Source organism: Syngnathus leptorhynchus, chromosome 6 (genome assembly GCF_054491065.1).
Source record: "Syngnathus leptorhynchus isolate UIUO chromosome 6, UIUO_Slep, whole genome shotgun sequence".
Lineage (NCBI taxonomy): Eukaryota > Metazoa > Chordata > Actinopteri > Syngnathiformes > Syngnathidae > Syngnathus > Syngnathus leptorhynchus.
Window position 1 is genome coordinate 5,814,258 of NC_141200.1, and position 22,852 is coordinate 5,837,109.

The 22,852-nt window shown below is 42.8% G+C and overlaps 3 protein-coding genes across 5 annotated transcripts; all 3 read left to right on the forward strand.

Annotated features, from left to right (window-relative positions):
* Positions 1-123: 123 nt before the first annotated feature.
* Positions 124-9,207, forward strand: LOC147055567 (transcription factor 12-like). Its single transcript, XM_085913750.1, has 12 exons — positions 124-192; positions 2,895-2,994; positions 3,498-3,637; positions 3,718-3,841; positions 4,179-4,249; positions 4,614-4,710; positions 4,828-4,901; positions 5,833-6,009; positions 6,578-6,695; positions 6,782-6,929; positions 7,158-7,387; positions 7,460-9,207. The coding sequence occupies exons 1-12, from the start codon at positions 124-126 to the stop codon at positions 7,600-7,602; spliced, it is 1,491 nt and encodes a 496-aa protein (XP_085769876.1). The 3' UTR covers positions 7,603-9,207.
* Positions 9,208-9,759: 552 nt separating this feature from the next.
* LOC147055568 (cingulin-like protein 1) lies at positions 9,760-18,261 on the forward strand. 3 transcript variants are annotated; one of them, XM_085913748.1, is made up of 20 exons: positions 9,760-9,907; positions 11,175-11,645; positions 11,715-12,030; positions 12,098-12,189; positions 12,391-12,499; positions 12,564-12,659; positions 12,734-12,882; positions 13,146-13,287; positions 13,359-13,571; positions 13,629-13,835; positions 13,913-14,017; positions 14,095-14,247; positions 14,329-14,499; positions 14,679-14,831; positions 15,711-15,800; positions 16,552-16,635; positions 16,847-16,971; positions 17,309-17,417; positions 17,507-17,670; positions 17,752-18,261. In XM_085913748.1, the coding sequence occupies exons 2-20, from the start codon at positions 11,203-11,205 to the stop codon at positions 17,825-17,827; spliced, it is 2,997 nt and encodes a 998-aa protein (XP_085769874.1). In that variant the 5' UTR covers positions 9,760-9,907; positions 11,175-11,202; the 3' UTR covers positions 17,828-18,261. The 3 variants fall into 3 exon arrangements, with proteins under 3 accessions (XP_085769874.1, XP_085769872.1, XP_085769873.1); XM_085913746.1 differs by having other exon boundaries at positions 11,175-12,030; XM_085913747.1 differs by having other exon boundaries at positions 11,175-12,030; positions 12,125-12,189.
* Positions 18,262-18,397: 136 nt separating this feature from the next.
* aqp9a (aquaporin 9a) lies at positions 18,398-22,816 on the forward strand. The gene is made up of 6 exons (XM_085913749.1): positions 18,398-18,540; positions 18,628-18,754; positions 19,799-19,936; positions 20,346-20,464; positions 21,853-22,070; positions 22,382-22,816. Exons 1-6 carry the CDS (start codon positions 18,463-18,465, stop codon positions 22,596-22,598), a joined length of 897 nt encoding a protein of 298 aa, XP_085769875.1. The 5' UTR covers positions 18,398-18,462; the 3' UTR covers positions 22,599-22,816.
* Positions 22,817-22,852: the final 36 nt, after the last annotated feature.

Consider the following 22,852-nt stretch of genomic DNA (forward strand, 5'->3'; position numbering starts at 1 on the left):
CAAGCAGTAGGGGTAGATTAGGAGAGAGAAGTGCAAGAGGACTATATCCACGAGTAGAGACACCGAGTGACTGACGGAACTGACACATTGTGGACTGTACTGTGAAGTGCAGCAGACTTTATTATGTACTGTGCTCATCCTGTCTCAAGCGCAGGCGGCAACTCACTCATGTATTGCTACAACATGAAGCCCGTGAGTACAATTTTCTTATGTGCATCTTTATCTCAGAAGAGTCACTTTGATGCATGTGTGATGCTGATGTCATTGAATGCACCGTTGGGTTTATTTACTGGCTTGTGAAGAGCTTTGCTTGTTGCAACGGTGGGAGAACAATTGTGGTCCGCAACTGGTGTGATGGCATTATTATGGCTCACAAGTCACGCGTGTTTAAGTTTGTTGTGCGTGTGTGTATATTGTATGTATTCAAATTAGATTAGATGATAGATAGATAGATAGATAGATAGATAGATAGATAGATAGATAGATAGATAGATAGATAGATAGATAGATAGATAGATAGATAGATAGATAGATAGATAGATAGATAGATAGATAGATAGATAGATAGATAGGTCAAACTGACTTTTGTGGTGGGCCGCATCATTTGCATCGTTTCCTTTGGAGGGTCAATGCCTTATTTTATATACAGTAAAGGCCACACAACTAACTGATGAATAACTAGTTTTGAAATCAGAGACTAGTAAAAATTGTTACAATATTTAAAAAAAAAATGAATGGTTAAATAAAATTGCAAGTAATTTCTCTAATTTTCAAAACCAAAGACAATTTGGAATTGTATTATTGACACATGAAGTCGATGCACTACGGGCCTCATAAAATGATCTGGTGGGCCGGACCTGGCCCCCGAGCCTTGGGTTTGACACCATATGCTTATAGACTATGGGTGTATTGCTTTCTATTGTGACCGAGTGGTGTACTGTGTCTTGTTTATTTCTCTACGGACATGCATCTCAGCTTCAAGTGCTCAATGTGCACTTCTGAATCTGGAATGGAACACCACCACCATCACGTTTGCCAATATCGATGCACACTTGTGGCGTTTGCATGTTGACAAAGTTGTGTTTGAATGCACTGGCAGAACTCCTGCTTCCTGTTAGCTAAGGCAAGCAGCCTGGCAGCAGCAAGCAGCATCTTGACATGAAGCAGATTGCTGGCTATTTCTATTTGATTTGGGCCGTCCCTCCATCGCTTCAGCCATTATCAAAGGCAGCTTTGATCTGGCTGAGACTAACCATATCCAGACATCATGGATCACAGAGGCAGAAAATTGGTTGCATGTGCTTGCTTGAGGAGCGCTCTCAAGTGCAAGTTGATATTACTCTCATCTAACGTGATAATGTGATACCATAGCAAAACCTTGGCGTGCACTCCTTTGTTGTTTACTAGTTTCCATTTCGTTTACCGACGGATTTGAAATAGTTGCAAATTAAAAATGGAACCTGAAATGCACCAGTTTAAAAAAAAAAAAAAAATCTCTTTTAAAAAGCATGATTATCCTAATTTTGTACTGCATGTCATTACTATTACTATTATAATGACATAATAAATATCAATACCAATAGGTTGAAATATAATCATTTTTAACGTGGTTCCACTGTTCTATAGTAAGGTTAAAATTAAAATGACCAAATATGATCAGCTTATTAGCATACAATAAGTGTTAGTCAATTTTAAACTGGAAAATCCAACAAATTTGCCCAAAACGGAGAATCCAGTTCAGTTGTTTCGATTCAACGTTTGCGCATTACCACGACCTGAATGATAGAGAATCTACACACACAAAAATTAAAAAGTGAAGCACATTGGTGAGTTTCATTGTTTTGTTTTATTGACAAGTTTAAAATTACTTAAGGCGCTATGCTATTAAGCTAACAATACGGTTACCTCATACCGAGCTAAGATAAAACAGACTTTTTCAAAACATATGCTGAAAACAATACTTTCATACGAATCCTCTCCTACTTAAGTCCTTTAATTGGTGTCGAAAAAAAGGAGTCTCTTATCATTTGTGATGCCATGATTGATGGTTTCTAAATCAATGCTAGGCTAAAAGAGGATGCCATGGTGACGGGCCTCCTCTCCGGCGGGGGCCAAAGGAGGCGTGCTGGGGCGGGGGTGTGACCATTATTAACGGGTCGCCTGCTATGCTGATGGTAAGGAGGACAATTGGCTTTATCCTTGGCCATATGCTGCCCGTGGCGGCTCAGACTGGCCCAGTGTCGGCAGGGGCTCCTCTGTTTGGCCTGGCCCGCAATCACCATGGGACTCATGCCAACCAGGGTCACGGCTCTGTGTGTGCTCGGACGAGCGAGCTCAAGAGAGTCTCTAATAGCCCGCTTTACGGGACTTGTCGTCCGGGTAACTGACACCCCATTGATGCTGCGCAGGGAGTTTTATTTTCATTTCCTGGGCCACATCAAAGCGCTGGAGGGAGGTGCAGGTGCAGCCCAGACTTCTCGTCTGTGTGTAGTCAAAACGTAACACAAGTGGAAAGCTCAGATGAATTCCGCTTTGCAATTAATTTTTCCTTGGATGAAGAAAAAAAAAAAAAGGTTCAGCAAGGTCAGAGCACTTGTTATGGTTTTCTCATTCAGGCCTGTAACTCAGTTTCATTAAGAAGGGAATTGTATCTCAGCCCACTGAAGCCAGGAGAACCGATCACGATTAGGGCAGGGATTTCTCATGCTGAATGGTTCCTAAATCCGGATGAGGAGGTGCACGGATCTGCGGCTTATGGATTATCGCAACTGCTCTAAGTGTGCATCAGCTCTCTGCTTTGTTTTGAATGTACTACTCCCATCGTAGTATCCACGCCGACGTGTGGCGGTTTGCATTTCTCAATGTGATCACACTGTCTTTTTTTTTTTTTTTAGATTTATGGGCAATCTCCCGGGAGTGATGACTTCAGCCAGAACTCATCTTTACATCCGTCCAACAAGGTCTCCAATAATGTGTTTGCCAGCACTTTTTTTGGTAAGCAAATTGATGATTTATTCTAAGCTCAGTTGGCCAAATATTAAAAAAAGAAATATAGTAAGCCAAAGAAATTTAGATCACCAAATCCTTGCTTTTAAGTAGAGCAAAAACACAAACACGGGCTTTATGAAGTGGATTTATTCTTATGTCATTAAAACATCTCCGACATGTTGTTTAAAACTTGTATTTACTTATTATTGTGTCTTTTATTACTACAGTGAATATTCACAATTCTCTGCATTCAAATTGTAATTTTTTCCATAAATGCACGTTTTGTTTTTTGTTTTTTCTTCCAAATACGCAAAATCAGCTAAACACTTTGATGGATGTCATTCAGCCTACGCTGTTGATTACAAAGTTAATTAAGTTTGGGCAAAAAAAAAAAACAAAGAGTCTGTGAAAGTGGTAAATAACGCTTAATGAATGTGACACCCATGCAGGCTGCGTCTGCTTGAGATGCTACTCCAGTGCTACATGTAACATATTGTCATTCATTTTAGAGGGCACAAGCAATTTGCCTGACATCTGGAGTGCCGTAAACGGGCTGAACCAGCATGGCTATGAAGGTGCACTGGGAGCAACCAGCAACCACCAAACGCAAGCGGGGAACTACAACAGTCTGCAGCCGCATGGACACCTGGTGAGATTTACATCCAGATTGTCACGGATTGGGTTTTTTTTTACAACCCAGGACTTCATGTGTTTTTATTTTATTTTTAGGACTATTCTCCACACTCGGCGATTGCAGCAGACATGAACAGGGCTCTCCCTCCCATGTCCACTTTTCATCGCAACAATGTATCATCGCACACCCCGTCGATCAACACAACAGACAATTCCACCGGTGAGGCAATGAAGTCATTGCAGTTAGTAGTGCCCAAGGTCCTCTTTCAAGGTTGCACAAAAAAAAAGTGAAAAGGAAAAAAAAATCAAGGGGTGCTAAATATAAAAGCAGATGTGATGATTTGTTTTTGTTTTTTTACATTTCTGATATTAAGTTAAATATTTTGTTCTATGTTAACAGAAATTAAGCCATTAAGAGGCTAATTTGTATTTTTTTTATTTTTAAAACGTCACTTCATCACAAACCCAGATGTCACGAAAATACTTCTGGTTAAAATCCCTCAAAATTTCAAATATTTTGCTTGGTTATTCTTTCCTTAATTGGGATTATTTGTCAGTCTCAGGAAACCACACAAATGTGCCAGGAGGGTCACAGACGGGCGATACATTGGGCAAAGCTTTGGCATCTGTAAGTATAGCGCACCACACTCCCATTGCATCAATTCATTTGTTCTCCGTTACAATCAAACATCCAAAACAAGACTATAAAACTAAAGCGAAGGCCCCCGGGGGTGCAATGCAAAGAGGAAATAGTCCGTCTTTCCTGGCAGTCACAGGCGAGTGCATATCAGCAAAGGGCTACTACTCTCAGACTTTTTATTAGCTGCTGACTAGTAATATGAGCACAATTGATGAGTTAGTTTGGGTTATGAGGCTGCTTTAACAGCAGCCGGTGCACAAATGACAAGTGCCTTTAAAATGATCCATGCCCCCATCCCACTCCTCCTCCTCCTCCTCTTCTTCTTTTTCTCTCCCTCCATGTCTGCTGCCAGATTTATTCCCCCGATCACACCAGCAGCAGTTTCCCTTCCAGCTCGTCCACGCCTGTGAGGTCCCCGTCGCCTCTGCCAAACGCCAGCGAACCTGCAGGTTAACTGTCGAGCGGCTTCAATCTGCTACCCTCAGCGGAACACTGATTATTTGGAGTGCCAAGCTTTCTAGTTTGTGTTTGTTTATTTGATTTTCTCTTTGTTTTCCATGGAACAGGAACCAATATGTGGCCCCGCAACTCAGTACAGACTCCCGAGTCGCCACATTATGAGTCCTCACTTATATCCATGGTAAGAGATGATTATAAAGTTGAATCAATATCATCATAAAGTGCCTTTGAGCGTTCCCCGTTGCACCAGAATAAAAATCGGACATTTTCCATTTAACTCCATTTTCATGGCACACATACTACTACTGTCGTATCCTTTATCCAATGCATTTCCGTCATTATTTCGGTGTACTCACGGACTAGTTGAGTTTCCTTTTGTTTTCTTTCACTTTGGTTCATTCCTGTCCATAATCGCCCCGCGCTTCTCGATGTGCGTGTATCCACCACGGGCGCTTGCGTGCACGTCGTTGTTGGCGTTCGTGGCGGTTTTCCGACCAAAGCTCGACGGGCTTTCTGAGTACTAAACAACACATAAGAAGGTTCACATAAGACGGGAAATTTACTTGATGAAACGGACAACGTCAAAAAACGATATGCCTTCACTGCTGCGCCCGCGCACTTCCGGGGCGTCTTTTATTCGAAATTACCTGTATCCCATAGAAACCTACTAACCAATCAAATTAGCGTGCTGAAATTAGAACTAATCAACTAATTATACAAATTATAACTAGTCTAAAGCGTTACTAAACATTCCTCTGACTTATTAAACCCCCAAAATATTAATCCAAACTACTTTCTAATAATTCAACCATTCAACTGGCCTTACCCAAATAAATAATGATAGCTAGCATCTTAGCATCTGCCAGCACAGTCATTTATAATACTTTTTAAAATATGTAATCCATCTGTATGATAAAAAGTATATATATATATATATATATATATATATATATATATATATATATATAGAGAGAGAGAGAGAGAGAGAGAGAGAGAGAGAGAGAGAGAGAGAGAGAGAGAGAGAGAGAGAGATTTTAATCCACCAATATGCCATGTTACTTTTTTTAGCTCAGTTACGCCAGGATTAAACCAATATTTTTTCCACCTACAAGTCTCAGGTAGAGGACAGACTGGACAGATTGGATGATGTGATCCACGTTCTGAGAAACCACGCCGTGGGTCCCATGCCCAGCCTGCCTGCTGACATCCACAGCCTGCTGAACCAGAACCTCCAGGGCCGACCAAACCCCGCCAGCACGCTGCCACTCACGTGCCACACCCCAACTATGGTAGACTTTGAAGCATTTAAGCACGGCGCTGCACGTATGCAAATGTCATCTCGTGTTTGCGCACGCTCTTCGGCTTGTGGACTTTTCCACGATGTTATCGGCAAAAATAGGAAACAGAACACAATGGGCCAGAGACACGTCACCTTTGTGTAGGAAGTGTACTGAATGTGCGAGGTGATGGGGTTTTGCCTCAGATACGGCATGTTTTTGCCGAGTGGGCGGATTTGGGCCTAGCTGGAGGGAAAGTATATTCTAATCCCCTGGGGGAGAACGGTATTACGTTTCATACTTTGGATGTGTCGATTAGGAGTGAATCATCGCTGAAGAGAATTACTGATGTAATATAAAGTGTATAGCAGTTTTAAGGGGAGGATTAAGATCTGCTCTGTATGAAAAATGATCCACTCAGGAGGACATTGGGTACAAAGAAGCAGATGTTGGTTTTGTCCTCGGTCCAGAAGAGTTTCAAACGCTGTATTGTATCACAATTTATGATGATTATTGAAAGGAATTCTCACATACTGTAAATATCGGCCATATCTCATCGACTTTTTTGTGTGCCGCAAAGGTTGAAGCTGTTACCATGAATAACAACCACTCAGCCTTCCAGGGCCGCACACAGAACGGACATCCGTACCCCGCTAGACAGGGGACCACGCTGGAGTCCATGCCAAGAGGATGTCGAGGTGACTCGATGGCTAATTTTTAACCTTGACGGTGGTCATCTGCCAAATTGATGTCACAGTATGTAACCTTCCGTCTTCCTTTGCAGGGAGTTTGGGAATCCCAGGAAATGTGGAGCTGAAGATGGAAAGGAGCGAGAGAGAAGATATGATGCACACCAGTCACAGCTCTGACAGTCAAAGGTCAGATGAGGAAAGCGAACTCAAATCGCATGGAGACAACAGCACGCGGGACAGGTAGACCACGTTTCCAGTTTGATATAGTTTGAGTCATCTAGTCTGAGCTGACAACACATACTGGATGAAATCTGATTGGACAACAAATGATATGAAAGCAAATTAGGAGACTTTTTATGGATTAAAAATAGAGGACTGTTCTTCTTAGTGGACACCAGGGGGCAGTAAAATCTGCATCAAATCGATTCGACATTAATTCTCCTCTCCCATTTCGTCCAAATGCTGAAGTATCCACGAGGACGAAGATCTGAGTCCGGAACAGAAGGCCGAGCGAGAGCGTGAGAGGAGAATGGCCAACAATGCTCGGGAGCGTCTGCGCGTCCGCGACATCAACGAGGCCTTCAAGGAGCTGGGTCACATGTGTCAGCTGCATCTGAAGAGTGAGAAGCCGCAGACAAAGCTGTTGGTGCTGCACCAGGCTGTGGCAGTCATCCTCAGCCTGGAACAACAAGTCAGAGGTGAGCGCCGTACGCAGATGATCTTCAAAAAACTTGTCCTTACACTCAACCAAACCACCGCTTGCCCTTCAGAGAGGAACCTCAACCCGAAAGCAGCGTGTCTGAGGAGGAGAGAGGAAGAGAAGATGTCTGCTGTCATGACAGACGCACAGTCCATGCATGTGGCATTTCATCCAGGTCTCAGCGACCCTGCAAACCCAATGGGCCATCTCTGAGGCTCCCAGCAGTCAACAATTCCCAACAATTTACCAATATGGACTTCCAACATCACCTTTATGAGGATATATTTTTATTAATATTTGGTTGTTGACACAGTGTTGAAGGAGCTCTAAATTGTGTGTGTGTGTGTGGGGGGGGGGATATATCGTACAGTCAAAAAATGTTTGGGATAATTAAATTGGGCTTATGGGTCCAATTTCAAGATGATCCAAAAATGCACTATATCCTATAGATGAGCTTCATTTGACCTTCTGTAAACATTCCAATTCACATCCACTAGCCATGAATGCAGCATCAGCTAATAATGGGAGACAGAATTACAAAAATACAAATATAGTATTCCACAAAGATTTAAAAAACCTAACGGGAACCCAACTGTAATCATTTTAGCTGTTTCCCAACATTCTTGCCTTCAAAACTGTTGCTGACTCTGTCGCAGACAGCGAGTCCACAAGGAGGCGCAATTTCCATGTACAAAAGTTACACAATAGACAACAAATTCACACAAGATTTCTGCCGCCATAAGTTGTTTAAAAAAATACTTAAACATTGAACAGCTGGGATTTTTTATTAACAAAGGGCAATTTATAAACCTGTAATTGGTTAGTGCATTTTAGGTTATTCTTGAGATTGTTATAAGTATGAACCCATTTTGAAAAAAAAATGTTTGATACTTGAGTCTGTGTCTATAATGAGCATCAGAGACTGTGTAAAGTGTCGATGCAGTTGAACAATCATCCCCTCGCTTCTCCAACACACTACTAACTTTGTGCCTGAAAGTATACTTGGAACAGACAAATGCATTGTAACTTGCAGATGTTTTGTACATTTTTTTGCTATATTTATGATCTTTCCTGAATGGATGAACCGCCGTTGTAGCAAGGTGTCATCTGCACTTTGGCAGACAGTTTGATAGCATATTTGCCCAAATGGCAGACATGACATTTCGTCCTCAGACAGCAGATTTATTTGTTCTGTGGCTTGTGAGTGTGGACGTTGCTGTGAGTTTCTTGTGTGAGTGTGTGTGCGTGCGTGCGTGCGTGTTTCAGGAGTTGGCCCATTCTGTGAATGAACAGATCTCCAAGAATGTTTTAATTAGCATCCTATCTATTGAAGCTGTTCTTTTATTTGGATGTTTAGCACTGTTAAGAACAACACTGGTGGGCAAAAAACAAAATGTTTGTCACTGACATCATTCCTTTTCAGAGCTAGCCAAATGTGTGTGTGTGTGTGTGTGTGTGTGTGTGTGTGTGTGTGTGTGTGTGTGTGTGTGTGTGTGTGTGTGTGTGTGTGTGCGTGCGTGTGTATCTGCGCATGTTTAGAACATTTTTCCCCTCCTAAGTTATGTAACTTAACTTTTATACAAATGTCTGTCAATGCTTTTGTCACTCTTGATTTTACAAAGGAAACATTGAGCAGTTTTAGACTCGATTCATGTTTTGAGTAATATGTTGATGCAAAATGGTGTGTTTATTGTTTTTCTGAACAAATCTCAAATAATCATAACAATTTCTGCTATTATAAAATGTACAGTATGTGTACAGTTTAAATTAGCCAAATGGCCTGTGTCTGCATACATAGCAATACATGTTTTTCTTGTTCTTGATGTCTTTTTTTTTTTTCTGTTAATACTTGGAATTTGTGGGGTACCACACTCGCATCAATCACTATTTGTCAAATTGGGTCCTGCAGAACACCAGTTAGTTTTAATTAATGATGACAATTCATCAGTCGAGAGCACCTCAAGTCAGAGATGTCTTTTAAAGCAGACTAACAAAACTATAAAAAATCTAGGCGACAGCTGTGAAAAGTAATATAAAAAACAAATACTCGATTGTCAATGTAGTTTATCCAACAGGTCCCCCAAACTAGAGTTTGTGGAACCCCAAGGCTCAGCAAGCCTTGACAAAAAAAAAAAAAAATCAATGCATATAAATTATGTTGTATCAGATTCAAAAAAGTGCATACCTACATATAAGCACCAACAACCAATAAAACACAAATAATACATCCTCTTCCCTTTCCCAGCTTTGGACCATTTAAATATGAACAAAATACATAGACGGACAAAAAGACTTGTCCAAAGATTTTTGATGAGGCTATAGCACCCCCTAGTCCCGGTGCAGAGCCATCTGCAACAATTTTCCGAAGCTCTCCCTTTGTCACGTGACACTGGGATGTCTGACGCCGAAGCGTCAGTGAACGCCTCATTGGGCAGAGGCAGGACAGCGGGACAGTTCGGGGGAAGAGGAGGACTTAACTCACTGGACTCACATTGACTCATTTTCACACTCTCAGCGGGTACGTTGACCTTTTTATTACGATTTTACTCCTTTCCATTGCGTAGATTGAAAAAATGGCAAAGAACGGATTCTACCCTTCTTTGGCGTGCTTGTGCTGAGTTTGAGGAACCTCGGTAAAGATTTCTTTCGCCTCCATCTATTCAAAGCGGCATACTTTTTGTGACAGACAGCCTCCCTGTTTGTATGCAGCAACCCTACCTTTTTTAAAGATATGCAATACTTGTTGTTTACTGATTTCATCTGTGGAACACGGTAACTCTTGGCTAATGCTAACAATCAAGCTGGAAACCCTAAAAAATATGACAAAGGTTTATATGAATGTAAAGTATTTGCGTTACTGTTAATTCAATGCCCCGCCCCCAGAATAACATTTCTCAACTTTCATTTTTCCTGCCTGATATATGAAATTCCATATTTAAAAAAAAACACACATGCTTTTACTTAGCATATGTGGTTAAGTAACTTAACTACGTTTACGAAATTCCAAAGGAGGACTTTCCCAACTTAACAGAAGTTTAAAAAAAAGTAAAAATTTAGAAAGTGTGCATTGCTTTGTATTAAATGTGTCTCACACATCCCTACATTATTAATCAAAATAGTGACCAACTTTAAAATAAATCATTCAAATTTATGGCAATGATGTTGATCAGTACAAGAAAGCACGTAAATTGTTTGTGCCAAAACAATTCGCTAATTTTTCCTTATATCTTTAAGCTGAGGGACAATATGATCGATGAACTTGTATTTTTCTTTGTTATAACACTCTTATATATAAATAATACAAATACTCAAAACGCATCTGTAAATGACTTTAAATTTTAATTGAGTACAACAATGATGACAATGCTTCCATTGTTGACATCTCTATAGACAAATATTGCTCCTTTCTTCCATGAAGTGGGTGACGACACCTCGCAGACCTCAGCCAGTTGTAGCCGTCATGTATAGTTGATACAATACAACAGTGTCATTAACACACAGCGTGACTTGTTGGCATTAGACAGAAAAATTCAACACTATTGTGCCTTCATGTGCAGCTGTGTATATGAGTGAAGAGGTCCTTAGCTGGCCCTAAGTCACTTTGTCCTACTCAACTCCAATGTTGTGTAAACATCTACGTACGCCTTCTCATGCTGGATCAGCGTCCAGAAGGGTTAAAACACCCTTGGCCTGATTTGGGTACACAAAGCATCATTCGGAATGTAAACTTAGTGGCTACTATTTGGAATCTTACTAAGTCAGACCCCCGTGTTTTCTCCCCTTAGTTCATCTGTTGATGCAGCAGGAGCCACGATGGCCGGCTTAGGTGGCTCCCCGGAAATGAGGATGCAGAAGAGTTACGTTGATCCGCACAACTCCAGAGGTGGCCACGACAACTTGTTTGGAGTTCGTGTGCAGATACAAGGGATTCAAGGTCAACCCTTTGTAGTTCTGAACAGTTCTAGCGAAGAAACCCACAGAGACGTATCGGTCATCACCCACCAGACTGGATACAAGCCGGGCATGGTGAGGCGGTCCACGGATGAGACGAGCTTCTCGTCAGATTTTCATTACCAGAAACATCCGGAGATCCTCAGACCGTATGACCCCAGAAGCAACAACCTCAACCATCTCAACCCGTCGCAAACCTTTGATGGAAAAACAGTGGACCGGCCCAAAGCCCGGATTCCGCTTCCAGCGGAGGGTCCGACAGATGACCAGAACACGCCTCCTTCGGACGGACGCCTCCCCGCAAGGTCGCCAAACTCGGTAGACTCTGAGCCCTTTGCGTCCGTAGGCAAACTAATCAACCAGTTCAACAGCAGCCAGCGTAGAGGAAGGGGCGGCCCCAGAAACCGTCTGGACCCAGAGGAAACGCGGCGGTCACGTAGCGTGGATAGCGGCCGAGCTTCCGACTCGTCTTCCTCTTCATCCAGCGGGGCGTCGTCTCTGAAGGGGGTCAGCGGCGGCGTGACCTCCGGCGGGGTATATCCTCCGGGGTCAGCCAGAGCTCGACTACTGGGCGGAGAAGCCAACAAAAGAGACAAGAACAAACCCAGTATGCCGCTTAAAGCTCATCATGAGATGAACACTGCAGCAAAAGTACTAAAACCAGATGGCACTGACGAAAGAGAAGCTCAGGTAAAGTGATATCTTCGAACACGCTTCTCATTTCCAAAGGTTCTAGTTGATTATGCTCTCTAACCAGGTCACTCCTGATCTTCTGAAAGGACAGCAGGTGTCGGTCGACCCGAATGAAGACGCTGCGAAACAAATGCTCTTCACCTACCTCAAGGAAGGGTGAGTGACAACATGGAGAAGTGGAACACACACAGTCAGTCAGGAATGCAGAGCGTGATCTTGCTTCTACAGATAAAATGACTCCTTCCCTTGGAATGTCTTTAAGGTCTATCACTTATTTTGACACATGTGGAAGTTGGGCCAATGTTTCCATCTCTGTTCAGTCAAAGTGTCGATAAAGCACCGTTTTGTTCTTCTTAGGACGACTGACGAAGTGTCCGTCACCAGGAGGAAAGTCAACCTGCTGCTTGAACGGATCAACAGATTGAAGTGGAAAACGTCCGAGAATGTGGAGGAGGAGGAGGCCAAAGTGAGCGGAGGAGGGAAATAGTTACGATTGACTCAACATTTGAACGGAACTTTCTCTTCTGTAGAGTCAGACAGTAGAGGTGAAGCAGCTGTTGGAGAAACGAGAAGCTTTGGAGTCACAAGTGTGCGACCTGAAGCAAAAACTGGAAACCGAGCTGAAGGTTTTGTGCAGTCCATACGTCCAAGTCACTAAAACGTTCATCTTGAGACAGTTGACATTGTCTCCCCCACCCAGAATGAAAAAACACTTGCCAAAGCCTGTGAGAAGGCCCGGGTGGAGAAGAAGAAGCTACAGGAAGAGTTGGCCAAGAGTCAGGCTGAGCTCTCCGACCTCAGGAACAAACTGACGGAAATTGAGGCACAACTTAAGTCTACCAAAGACGAGTGAGCACTTCTTTGTTCGTTTGTTCAAACAACGCGAAGAGAACAAAACAATCCAGCTCGGTGTATTATACAAAAAATGTGTTATCTTAGTAGAATTTGAATATTTATATAGCAAATAAATCAATTTTATTCATAATTCTTTTTTTTTTTTTTTTTATTGTACAGGTGTACCTAATATTTTGACCAGTGAGTTTATAGTGCCAGCGCTATTTTGTTTCTTGTCGTCCAACCATTGTGATCTCTGTACGTGGTGTGTTCCCCAGGATGACTCAGATGATTGCAGACCGGGAACGTTCTAAACTCCAGATGAAGGACCTCCAGCATCAGCTCTCTGAGATGCACGATGAATTGGACCAATCCAAGAAGGAAGACATGATCAATGCGGAGAAAGAAGTTCTTCTGAAAGTAAGGCTTTGCTCTCCTAATTCTTCTAAGTAGATCAAGTGGACACTGCTGATGATGTGTCATGTTCTCAGGATCTGGCCCAGCTGCGTGCAGACTTTCAGGAGATGCTGTTGGTGAAGGAGGAGCATGAGGAGCTTCTACAACAGCAAGAGACGGAGCTCATGGATTTGAAAGGGGCCATCAAAGATGAAGTGGAGACTCATGACAAATACATTGCTGCTCTGAAAGAGGAATATGAACTAGAGCTTCAACATCTCCTCAGAGATTTGGAGAAGTCTAATGAGGTAAGGCCCAGTTATTAATTGTTCTTCACACCATCTTGACTTACCATTCGACCTTAGAGCAATGGCGTGCTGGGTCAAGAAAAGACGGAAGCGTTGGAGGAGGGCGGCGCTGCCAAGGAGAAGGTACAAGACCTGAGTCAGCAAAGAGACCAACTCAAGGGACGAGTGCAGGAGCTGAGCAGCAAGGCGGATCAACTGAGCCTAGCCGTTAAGGAGTCGAGAGCTTCGGAGAGACTGCAGGAGCAACGAGCGAAGCAGCTAGAGGTCGGTCGCCTCCACGGAGAAGATGTCACAGAACGAAATGATGTCATGCCGGGTTTTCCTGTTTGTTTGCGCTAAAGAGGGAAAAGCAGCAGTTGGAGGAAACACTGCAGGATGTGAGGAGGAATGAAGAGGAAATGTGTCAGTCCAACCGCTCGCTGCTGACTCGTCTGGAGGAAGTGCAAGTAAAAAAAAAGAAAAACAAAGCGCTTTGTGAAAGTATTTGACATGGATATAAGTATTACACTCTTTGTTGTTTTAGAGCAAGCTGACCAAACTCAACCACGAGCACAGGGACATGAAAGAGAAGCTCAGGGAGGAGCGCAAACAAACTGAAGAGTTGTGGAAGAGCAAAAGTGAGCTGGAGGATGAGAGAAGGCTGCAGGACAGGACTGTGGAACAACTTCAGAGGAAGGTATGAGCCTCCCCCTGCCTCTTTCTCTGAACCTTATCTTGGGGGAGTTTCACCTCACTGCTTGTAAATCTGTCCGCTCAGATGAATAGCATCATGGAGGACTGCGAGGCCTCCACAGATGTTCTTCAGAGCCAAGTCGACGAGGCCAAAGAGAGGAGTCAGAGGGAGTTGGCCGACCTGCGCAGACAGCTGCAGGAAAAGGGAGCTGAACTGGAGAAATCCCGACTGACGGCCAAAAAACTTCAGGATGAGGTGTGGTCCTCGCAAATCATTTTACTGACTCATCAGAACACGGGTTCATAGGTCAAAGTCACTGATGGACCGGATCAAAGGGACTTTGTGGCTACATTGAGATGCCAATGAAAACTGCCAGTATCACGTCATCGGCTTTCTTCTATTTCCCTAATCTTCATGTTTATTCTGTTCCTCAGTTGCTTCCTCTGGAGGAGGATCTGCGGAGGTGTTACAGGGAGCAGCAGGAGGCCCAGTCCAGGGCCCGGCAGCTGGAACAAAAAGTGGACGAACTGGAGGAGAGGAACGCCACCACGGTGGAGGAGCGCGAGCGGCATGTCAAACTTCTAGAGGTGAACACGTGCCTGAAATCACTTTTCCCAAGAATTGTTTAAGCTTTTACAGTTCCGAAGTGCAAAAAGCCTTTTCAGTTATAAATTTTAGATCTGGAGTCTGGTAATCAATAATTAGCCCATTAGCATGACCTGGATGAATGAGAAACTCTTTTTTTTTTGTCACAACTCTCAAGGTACTGCACATACATGAGCAGACCTTACATTACAGTCAGTCCCATGCCATGAGATGTTTATACGCCCTGGCACCACCACTATTTCTCTTTGCCTTGTCTCTGGGAGCGATGAGGGTGCCGAACGGCGCCACCGCAGCAGCATCTCACGGCTCGGCACTGTTTGTCTCGCTGATGACAAAACATTACACAGTGACATCACTGTGTTGACACTACGCGTCGAGTGAGGAAGCCTCGTGTTTACTGGGAAAAGTTCTCTGACCTGTGCGAGTTAAAATACTGGAACATTGTATAACCACCGACACCTTAGGGAGAGGCAATCTTTTTTAACTTTCAAACATTTTCTAACTAGCTGTGATTTAGCTATACTATAGAAGTGAGCAGCCATTTTGTATCGGCTAACAAAAAGCGATGTAAATAAACATAACCTCCTTGGTAAAGAATGTGATTGGTTCATTCTAAACACAGCTACGTCCCCAGGTGTGTACACTTATGCAACCAGGAAACTCTCCCAAAAACAGATTTTTGTTAATGTAATGAGCTAATATCAGCCAATTTCACAAGATATTAAATTATCAATAATTAAAATTCTTATATTACAAAAATTGATTTTCAAAAGGAAACTCATATGTCTATTCTATTATTAAAGAAAATAAGATGAATTCCAAAATAAAATAATATTATACCGTTTGTTTTTCCTTCTCAGGGCCGCATTGGTCAACTGGAGGAAGACGTTAATGATGAGCGCAGCACGGCTGACCGCTTGATGGAGCGATTAGACAAAACCAAAGAGCAGGTAAGTTTACGTTCCGTTTTATCCAAAACACTGACTGACCTTTTTTTATTGATATAGATTAAGTCAAAGGTCAACCTGCCCATTATAGAATTATTACCTCAAGTTGTGCTTTTTACCATAAACAGATGTGCAGGCTGCATTCTCAGATTTCCTCCCAGCTGTCCAGAAATATCGAAAAAAATGTGTTTTTGTTTCATCGTGTTCAGTTTGTAGCCATGTTGATGTACGTTGATGTACGTCATATGTTTCTTATTAACTTATGTCAATCAACATGGGACCCTTTTCTGTGTAACTCTAGCCGGCCCACTGTTAGAAGTAAAACGCTGAGAACTAATTGACACAAAACACTGTTTTGGGTGCAGCGCAAAGAGACACAAACTATTGTGTGTGGTGATTCACTTTCCCATCACTGGGCCTCTGAATGTTATTAGAGATGAGCGGCTGCTTAGACTAGACAACATTTCCTCTTTTTTTTAATGAAGTCTATTTAAACTGAAAGTGACCTTTTTCATTCGGGTTTTTTTTTGTGTGTCTGCCTATCTAGATAATTACAATAATAGCAATAATAGATTTGATCTATAACCAGCTAGCTAGCTACAGCTACATAACAATTAGCTACATAGCGACATGTTTGTCCTCAGACACTACATTTCTGTCTTTTGCACATTTTGTTTTGCATTCTTGGACTGGAGAGTACAATTGTGCCAAAGTGTACATTTTGATGGGCAGGCCTGTGTGATGTGTGTGTCAGGTGGATCAAATGAGGAGTGAGTTGATGCAGGAAAGAGCAGTCAGGCAAGACCTGGAGTGTGACAACACGAGTCTGGAAAGACAGGTAAGGTGAACCAACTCATCATTAAAAGAAGAATCGAATGTGTACCTGTCGTCGATCCGAGCTAATGCCGCCAAAAACGTAACTGCTCTGGAGTCAGGGATTTTTTTTCTCTCCATTTAAGTGTTTATTGATTTATTGAGATTGGCTCTGACCTGTAGTGGAAATAAATTGAATTTTGCCTTGTTTGTAACATTCCTTTGTTTCATTTCAGATGAAAGACCTGAAGAGTAGAGTGGCTCATTTAGAAGGATCGCAGAGGACCAACCAGGATTCTGTCATTTCCAAACTCAACAGCCGCATTCAAGAACTTGAGGAGCGGTTGCAAGGGGAGGAAAGGTAACCGTTAACTGACACTCTAATTTATGACCTAATAATGACTTTAGACGTCAGAAACTAATTACTAACCACATATTAAATCGCAATATTGAAGAAGAAAATGGTATTCGGATTATATTTCAAAATCATTCAGCCCTACTGGTAACATTTTTTTTTTTTAAAGACTATCTCATCCCACAGTGTAAAATATTCCAGAGACCATATTTGACATCAAGGTTCTGTGGTAATTTCCCTTGTGGTATCACTTTCTCTACACTGGCAAGGCTGTGAGCATCATAGTGGGAGGGTGTAAAATTACAGCAAGCTGCATCTGATCTCTTGGCGCATCTCCTCTCAGGGACAACAACAACTTGCAGCAAGCCAACCGCAAGCTAGAGCGCAAGGTGAAGGAGATGAAGATGCAAGCCGACGAGGATCACGCCAACCTGCAGACGCACAGGGACCAGGTAGGAGAGCTGGCGTCACCGCCGAGCGCTGGCTCGCTCGCTCGCCTCCGGCCAGCTGCTTGCTATCTGACTTGTTGCAAACGGCGCAGTTGACTCAGAGACTGAAGACGGCCAAGAGGCAGATGGACGAGGCCGAGGAAGAGATCGAGCGCCTGGAGCACGCCAAGAAGAAGCTGCAGAGAGAACTGGAGGAGCAGCTCGAGGCCAACGAGCAGCTTCACGGCCAAATCGACACCATGAGGAAAGACATGAGGTGAATGCTTAGCGTCGGATTACGCACAAATGGCAAAGTACTGTTTAACTTTGTTTTGTCTTTTCTTCTCCTCATCACCAGACGCAAACGGAAATCTCCTCATGTTATTAAAGTGACCGAGGAAGGCGACGGCCTGGATGACACTGCTTCCGATTAACTGGATACATAACTCGCATCTCCTTTGGACTTATTTAGGATTTTTTTCCCCAGTAATTTCAGTAACAACTCCTGTTACCCTGGCATTGTGATAACACTGACCTCTAGTGGCGGTATTTCTAACTACATGATGTGGCGAACAAAGCTCCAGTGCACACAATGTGGATTATTGAGACAGCCCAACATTCCATTGGGGTTGTCAAACTTGGAACAAACTTAACCCCATCAAAGACATGGAAAAAGAAATTGTGAACAAGCCCTTTTCTCAAGTCCAGTATAGAAATGTTCCTCTGGATGTTCTTCTGCGTTTCTGTCGCTCCCAACTAACAGTTCCATGTACCCTACTGTACTTTTTAAACGGTGTATTGATGTTTATAAACCTCCAGAAACTCCATACAAATAAAATAAATCTGTGGATTGCCCACATTATGATAATCATGCATCCAGTCAGTCATGATGATGACGCACGTGCCTGTAAACTTGATGATGGGTGTACGAGCAGATCAATCCTGCGCACTGAATGGCTGCGCTGGGGCAGAGGTGGAGATCAAACATGATCTCAGAAGTGAACACAGCAGGACGTCGAGGCACTTTTAATCACAGTCGGCACAGCGAAACATTGAAAGAAGAGAAGCCATGAGGAAACACTGTGCGATCAAACATGGAATACTTAAGGAATTCCTGGCAGAATTCCTTGGGACCTTTGTTTTGGTTGTAAGTAACACTTTGCATTATTCAATTCATTCTTTTTCAGCTGCTATACTCTCACTTCATATACACACATCTTTCTGTGTTTTTAAGTTGTTTGGTTGCGGCTCAGTTGCCCAGACGGTCCTCAGTCGAAACTCTTTGGGTGAGCCGCTCACCGTCCACATCGGCTTCTCTGTAGGACTGATGATGGCCGTTTACGTGGCCGGTGGAGTATCAGGTAAATATTAGCAGATTGGAAGATCTTCTACGTTCAGATTTAAAGCATTCGGCACAGGAATTGCTCATTGTTTAATCATTGTAACCCGATATGCTATGTTGAACAACTTTTTCTGATACAGTAGGTCAGAAACAATTGGCCATCCACCCACCCATCCATCCATCCATCCATCCATCCATCCATCCATCCATCCATCCATCCATCCATCCATCCATCCATCCACCCACCCAATTCCATCCATCTATCCATCCATCCATCCATCCATCCATCCATCCATCCATCCATCCACCCGACCCCACCCATCCATCCATCCATCCATCCATCCATCCATCCATCCATCCATCCAACCCATCCAACCCATCCATTTTTGAAAGCGCTCATCTCTACAAATGTGTAGACTTTCTGGCTGTGCTGCCTCCCATGTGTCAGTAGTCAATGTGGACCGGCCATTGATTTGGTCATGTCAAGTCACAGGCTCTCCGGGGTCGTCCATAACCCGGGGTGCTGCATGTCCTGCAAACATCGATCACGGGCCCGCATCCGTGCTTCTGCGGCAAACATTGGCGTCATAACGTGACCGACCCGCCTGTCGTTTGAGCAGCAGGACCGAATGGTTTGCACGAAGCCAGGACGTTTGATTTAATTGTTGGAAACAAAAGTCACCGATGCTATTGTCATCATTTACGGCCAACTATTGTGTGGTTCTTCGAGCAAAGCCTGCGACCGCACCGGGGGGCTGCTTCCCTTCTGCTGTCCCTCGTAAATGTGACAGCCTCGCTAATGATGAAGAGGATAACATGCCAGCCTTTAAGGGGCCGTTTGGGGAAACATTAAAACACTCTTATACACACGCTATCATTTTTTTTTTATACTCGACTGATCGAGCTAGCTCGGACTCACTTCCGTTTACTATTTAAGCAGCGAGACTCGAATCACCTGCAGATCATTTAAATAGTGTGAGAGCGTTATAGAACGTGGTAGTCCTCGCAACCCGTCATGGCGGCTGAAGCCCTTTCTTATTCTTGCTTTTGTCCTCCATCCCAGGGGGCCACGTAAACCCTGCCGTATCTCTGGCCATGGTGATCCTCGGCAAACTCAAGATCTGGAAGTTTCCTTTCTATGTCATTGCTCAGTTTCTTGGCGCATTTGCTGGAGCTGCTGCTGTATTTGGATTATATTACGGTGAGCGTACCTGCGTTTTAGTCATTTCTTTCCAGCAACATTTATTGAGCCAAGACGTGTTTTTCATTAGAAATATCTGACTGCATGCGATCAAACAAAAATAACACTTCTTCTCTTGACAATCATGCTAAAAATCTTTCAAATTTCTCAAACATCGCCATCTAGTTGTCAACGGTGAAATTACAGCAAAAATAAATATTGATCAAAACAAATATTTATGAACTGTACAAATCTTTGAAATTTGTCAAACATCACCATCTAGTTGCTATCTAGTGAAGGAGCATATAATTGTCAACCTATCGTTGCTAGCATCGATACATAATTTTCCCTCATGGCACAAAAATATGGCTATAAATCACTGCTTTATGTAAATTATTGATATCTGACAAGTGAGAACTCTCTGAAACAGATGCTTTCATGGACTTCACCAGCGGGATTCTGTCGGTGACGGGAATCAATGCCACCGGTCACATTTTCGCATCCTACCCAGCGAGACACCTCTCGATTCTTGGCGGATTCATTGATCAGGTGAACACAACTCACAATGGCCCGATCACCATTTATATTGTACTCCCAGTCCCATTCAGGCACAAAATAACACAAATTCTCGGAAATACTGCTAATGTGAAATTGATTGCCCCATTTAGCCAGAGAACAACCCCCTTTTTTGCTTTGCTTGCTTTTGGGTTTAATGACCCGATTCACCGGAAGGTCGAGATCTACGCTCAACACCATTTCCAGTCTGTCAAATCAATGCACTGATCCAAAACTAATATGTTGGGGCTAGAAAAGTGAAAACTACATTTCACCCTATTAAAAGAGTGGTGTAGGGTGACAATCCCCTAACAATATTTATGAACACGTTTTGTAAACAAGCACTGTAGTCAATTAAGAAGTAAGCTAATGTTAGCGCTAGCGAGAAGCTAACGATTTATTTAACACATTTAACACATCTTGTAAACAAGCACTGTAGTCAATTAAGAAGTAAGCTAATGCTAGCGCTAGCGAGAAGCTAACGATTTATTTAACACATTGTGTCCCCCAAGAATAATAAAGCACATTAGATGCAATTTATCTGATACAACTACTTAAAATACATCCACAAGAAATGAAAAAAGATCGTACAGCGCTAAATTCAGCAGAAAGACTGATGCTAATGCTATCAAACCGAGGGCATTATAGACACTCAATAATACGAACGTGAAATACAGTTTATTATTTTTGGGTCATCTCAAGCTTACCGCTTTACTGTGTCCGTCGTTTCCAGAGATTGAAGGAACTGAATCCTCAATGAAATGAAGTCGCTCGGCAAAACCTTCTCGATTTCTGAAACACAATTCTTGAACTCGGAGGACTTTACCCACAGATGTGGAACGTCGTCCTGAAAAAATGAAATTTAACCAGATTAAAATTTTTTAATTTATTTGAGGTTCTGATGCTGGGGACGGTGTAAAAAGTTGTATGGGTTAATGGATCCAACAACGAAATATTTGGACCTTTCCACTTCAGCATCATTAAATTATTTGGACTGTAAAAGTCTCCCCGAGTAATGAAGATGGCGGATTTGCGAAGACGTTTGGCCGCACCCATTACCTTGTTTTGGTGGTACCGCCCCAAAGATTGTGACGTCATGGATAATGAAAATAAACGGAGTAAAAAATATCCTCCAGATTATGAAAGCATTTCTGCAGCACCTGGAGGGATTAGATTACATTGTTCTACAATCCTTGAGACTCCAAGTGCACAATAAAATGTATTTAAAAGCTAAAAAAGTGTATTTTCCATCCATCCATCCATTTTCTATGAAATATGCAAATATGTCTCTTTGAAACAGGAACTTTTGCTTCTGATTGATCATTTAATCGGACTATCCAAGAAAATTCAGCCACTAGTGACATCATCGCTCTCGTTTGCAGGTGGTGGGAACCGGCATGCTGGTTCTGTGCATCCTGGCCATCATTGATGGAGGAAACATTGGTGCACCTAAAGGTGTGGAGCCACTGGCCATCGGGCTGATCATCATGGCCATCGGGGTATCCATGGGACTGAACTGTGGCTACCCCTTGAATCCTGCCAGGGACCTTGGGCCCAGACTGTTCACAGCTGTGGCCGGATGGGGCATGGAGGTCTTCAGGTGACTAATCGATCCATAAATCCATGTGTTATATTGTGATACATACAATATTGCAAATAAAGTTTTTGCTTATTAGCAAACACAATACAAATACCTTTTTTTTTTAATTATGTCAATTGTAAGATACAACCTATCAATCACATGTGAATGTTTAGTGCACAAACATATTGATTGAAATAAACGATTAGGCAACAAGGATTGTTGACTTATTATATAATATCACGCGCACTCGTGATCAATTGTTGTTGTTGATCCAACATTGTTCCATGACACTGTTCAAAAGTATCAAATGATCTTTGGTTTCTCCGCAGCACGGCAGGCTACTGGTGGTGGATCCCAGTAGCGGGGCCTATGGTGGGAGCTGTGGTGGCGGCCGTTCTGTACTACCTGCTCGTCGAGCTTCACCACCCCCGCGTGGAAGCCGAGAAGCCTCACGAGGAGGAGGGCGAGGAGGACGAGGAGGAGGAAGATGAGGAGGATGAGGACTGCAGTCTAAAGGACAAATATGAGATGATCACTATGAGTTAAACAGAGTATCTCTTCCTGTCTCACTTCTACAGAGATAATTCTTTAATCTGCTCGTGTTCAAACGTGACCTCGTTAAAAAGTCATGACCATTTTGATTTGATGAGTTGTAAATATTGTATTCTAGTAGATATGGCAAGCATGATCATTTCATCCATCCCCTTCATATTTGCTCCTGTTGTTGTGCTTTTTTTAAACATTTTTTTGTGTGTTTTATGTTCTTGAGCAAACCAGATGTATTCCTGTTGCTTATTTAA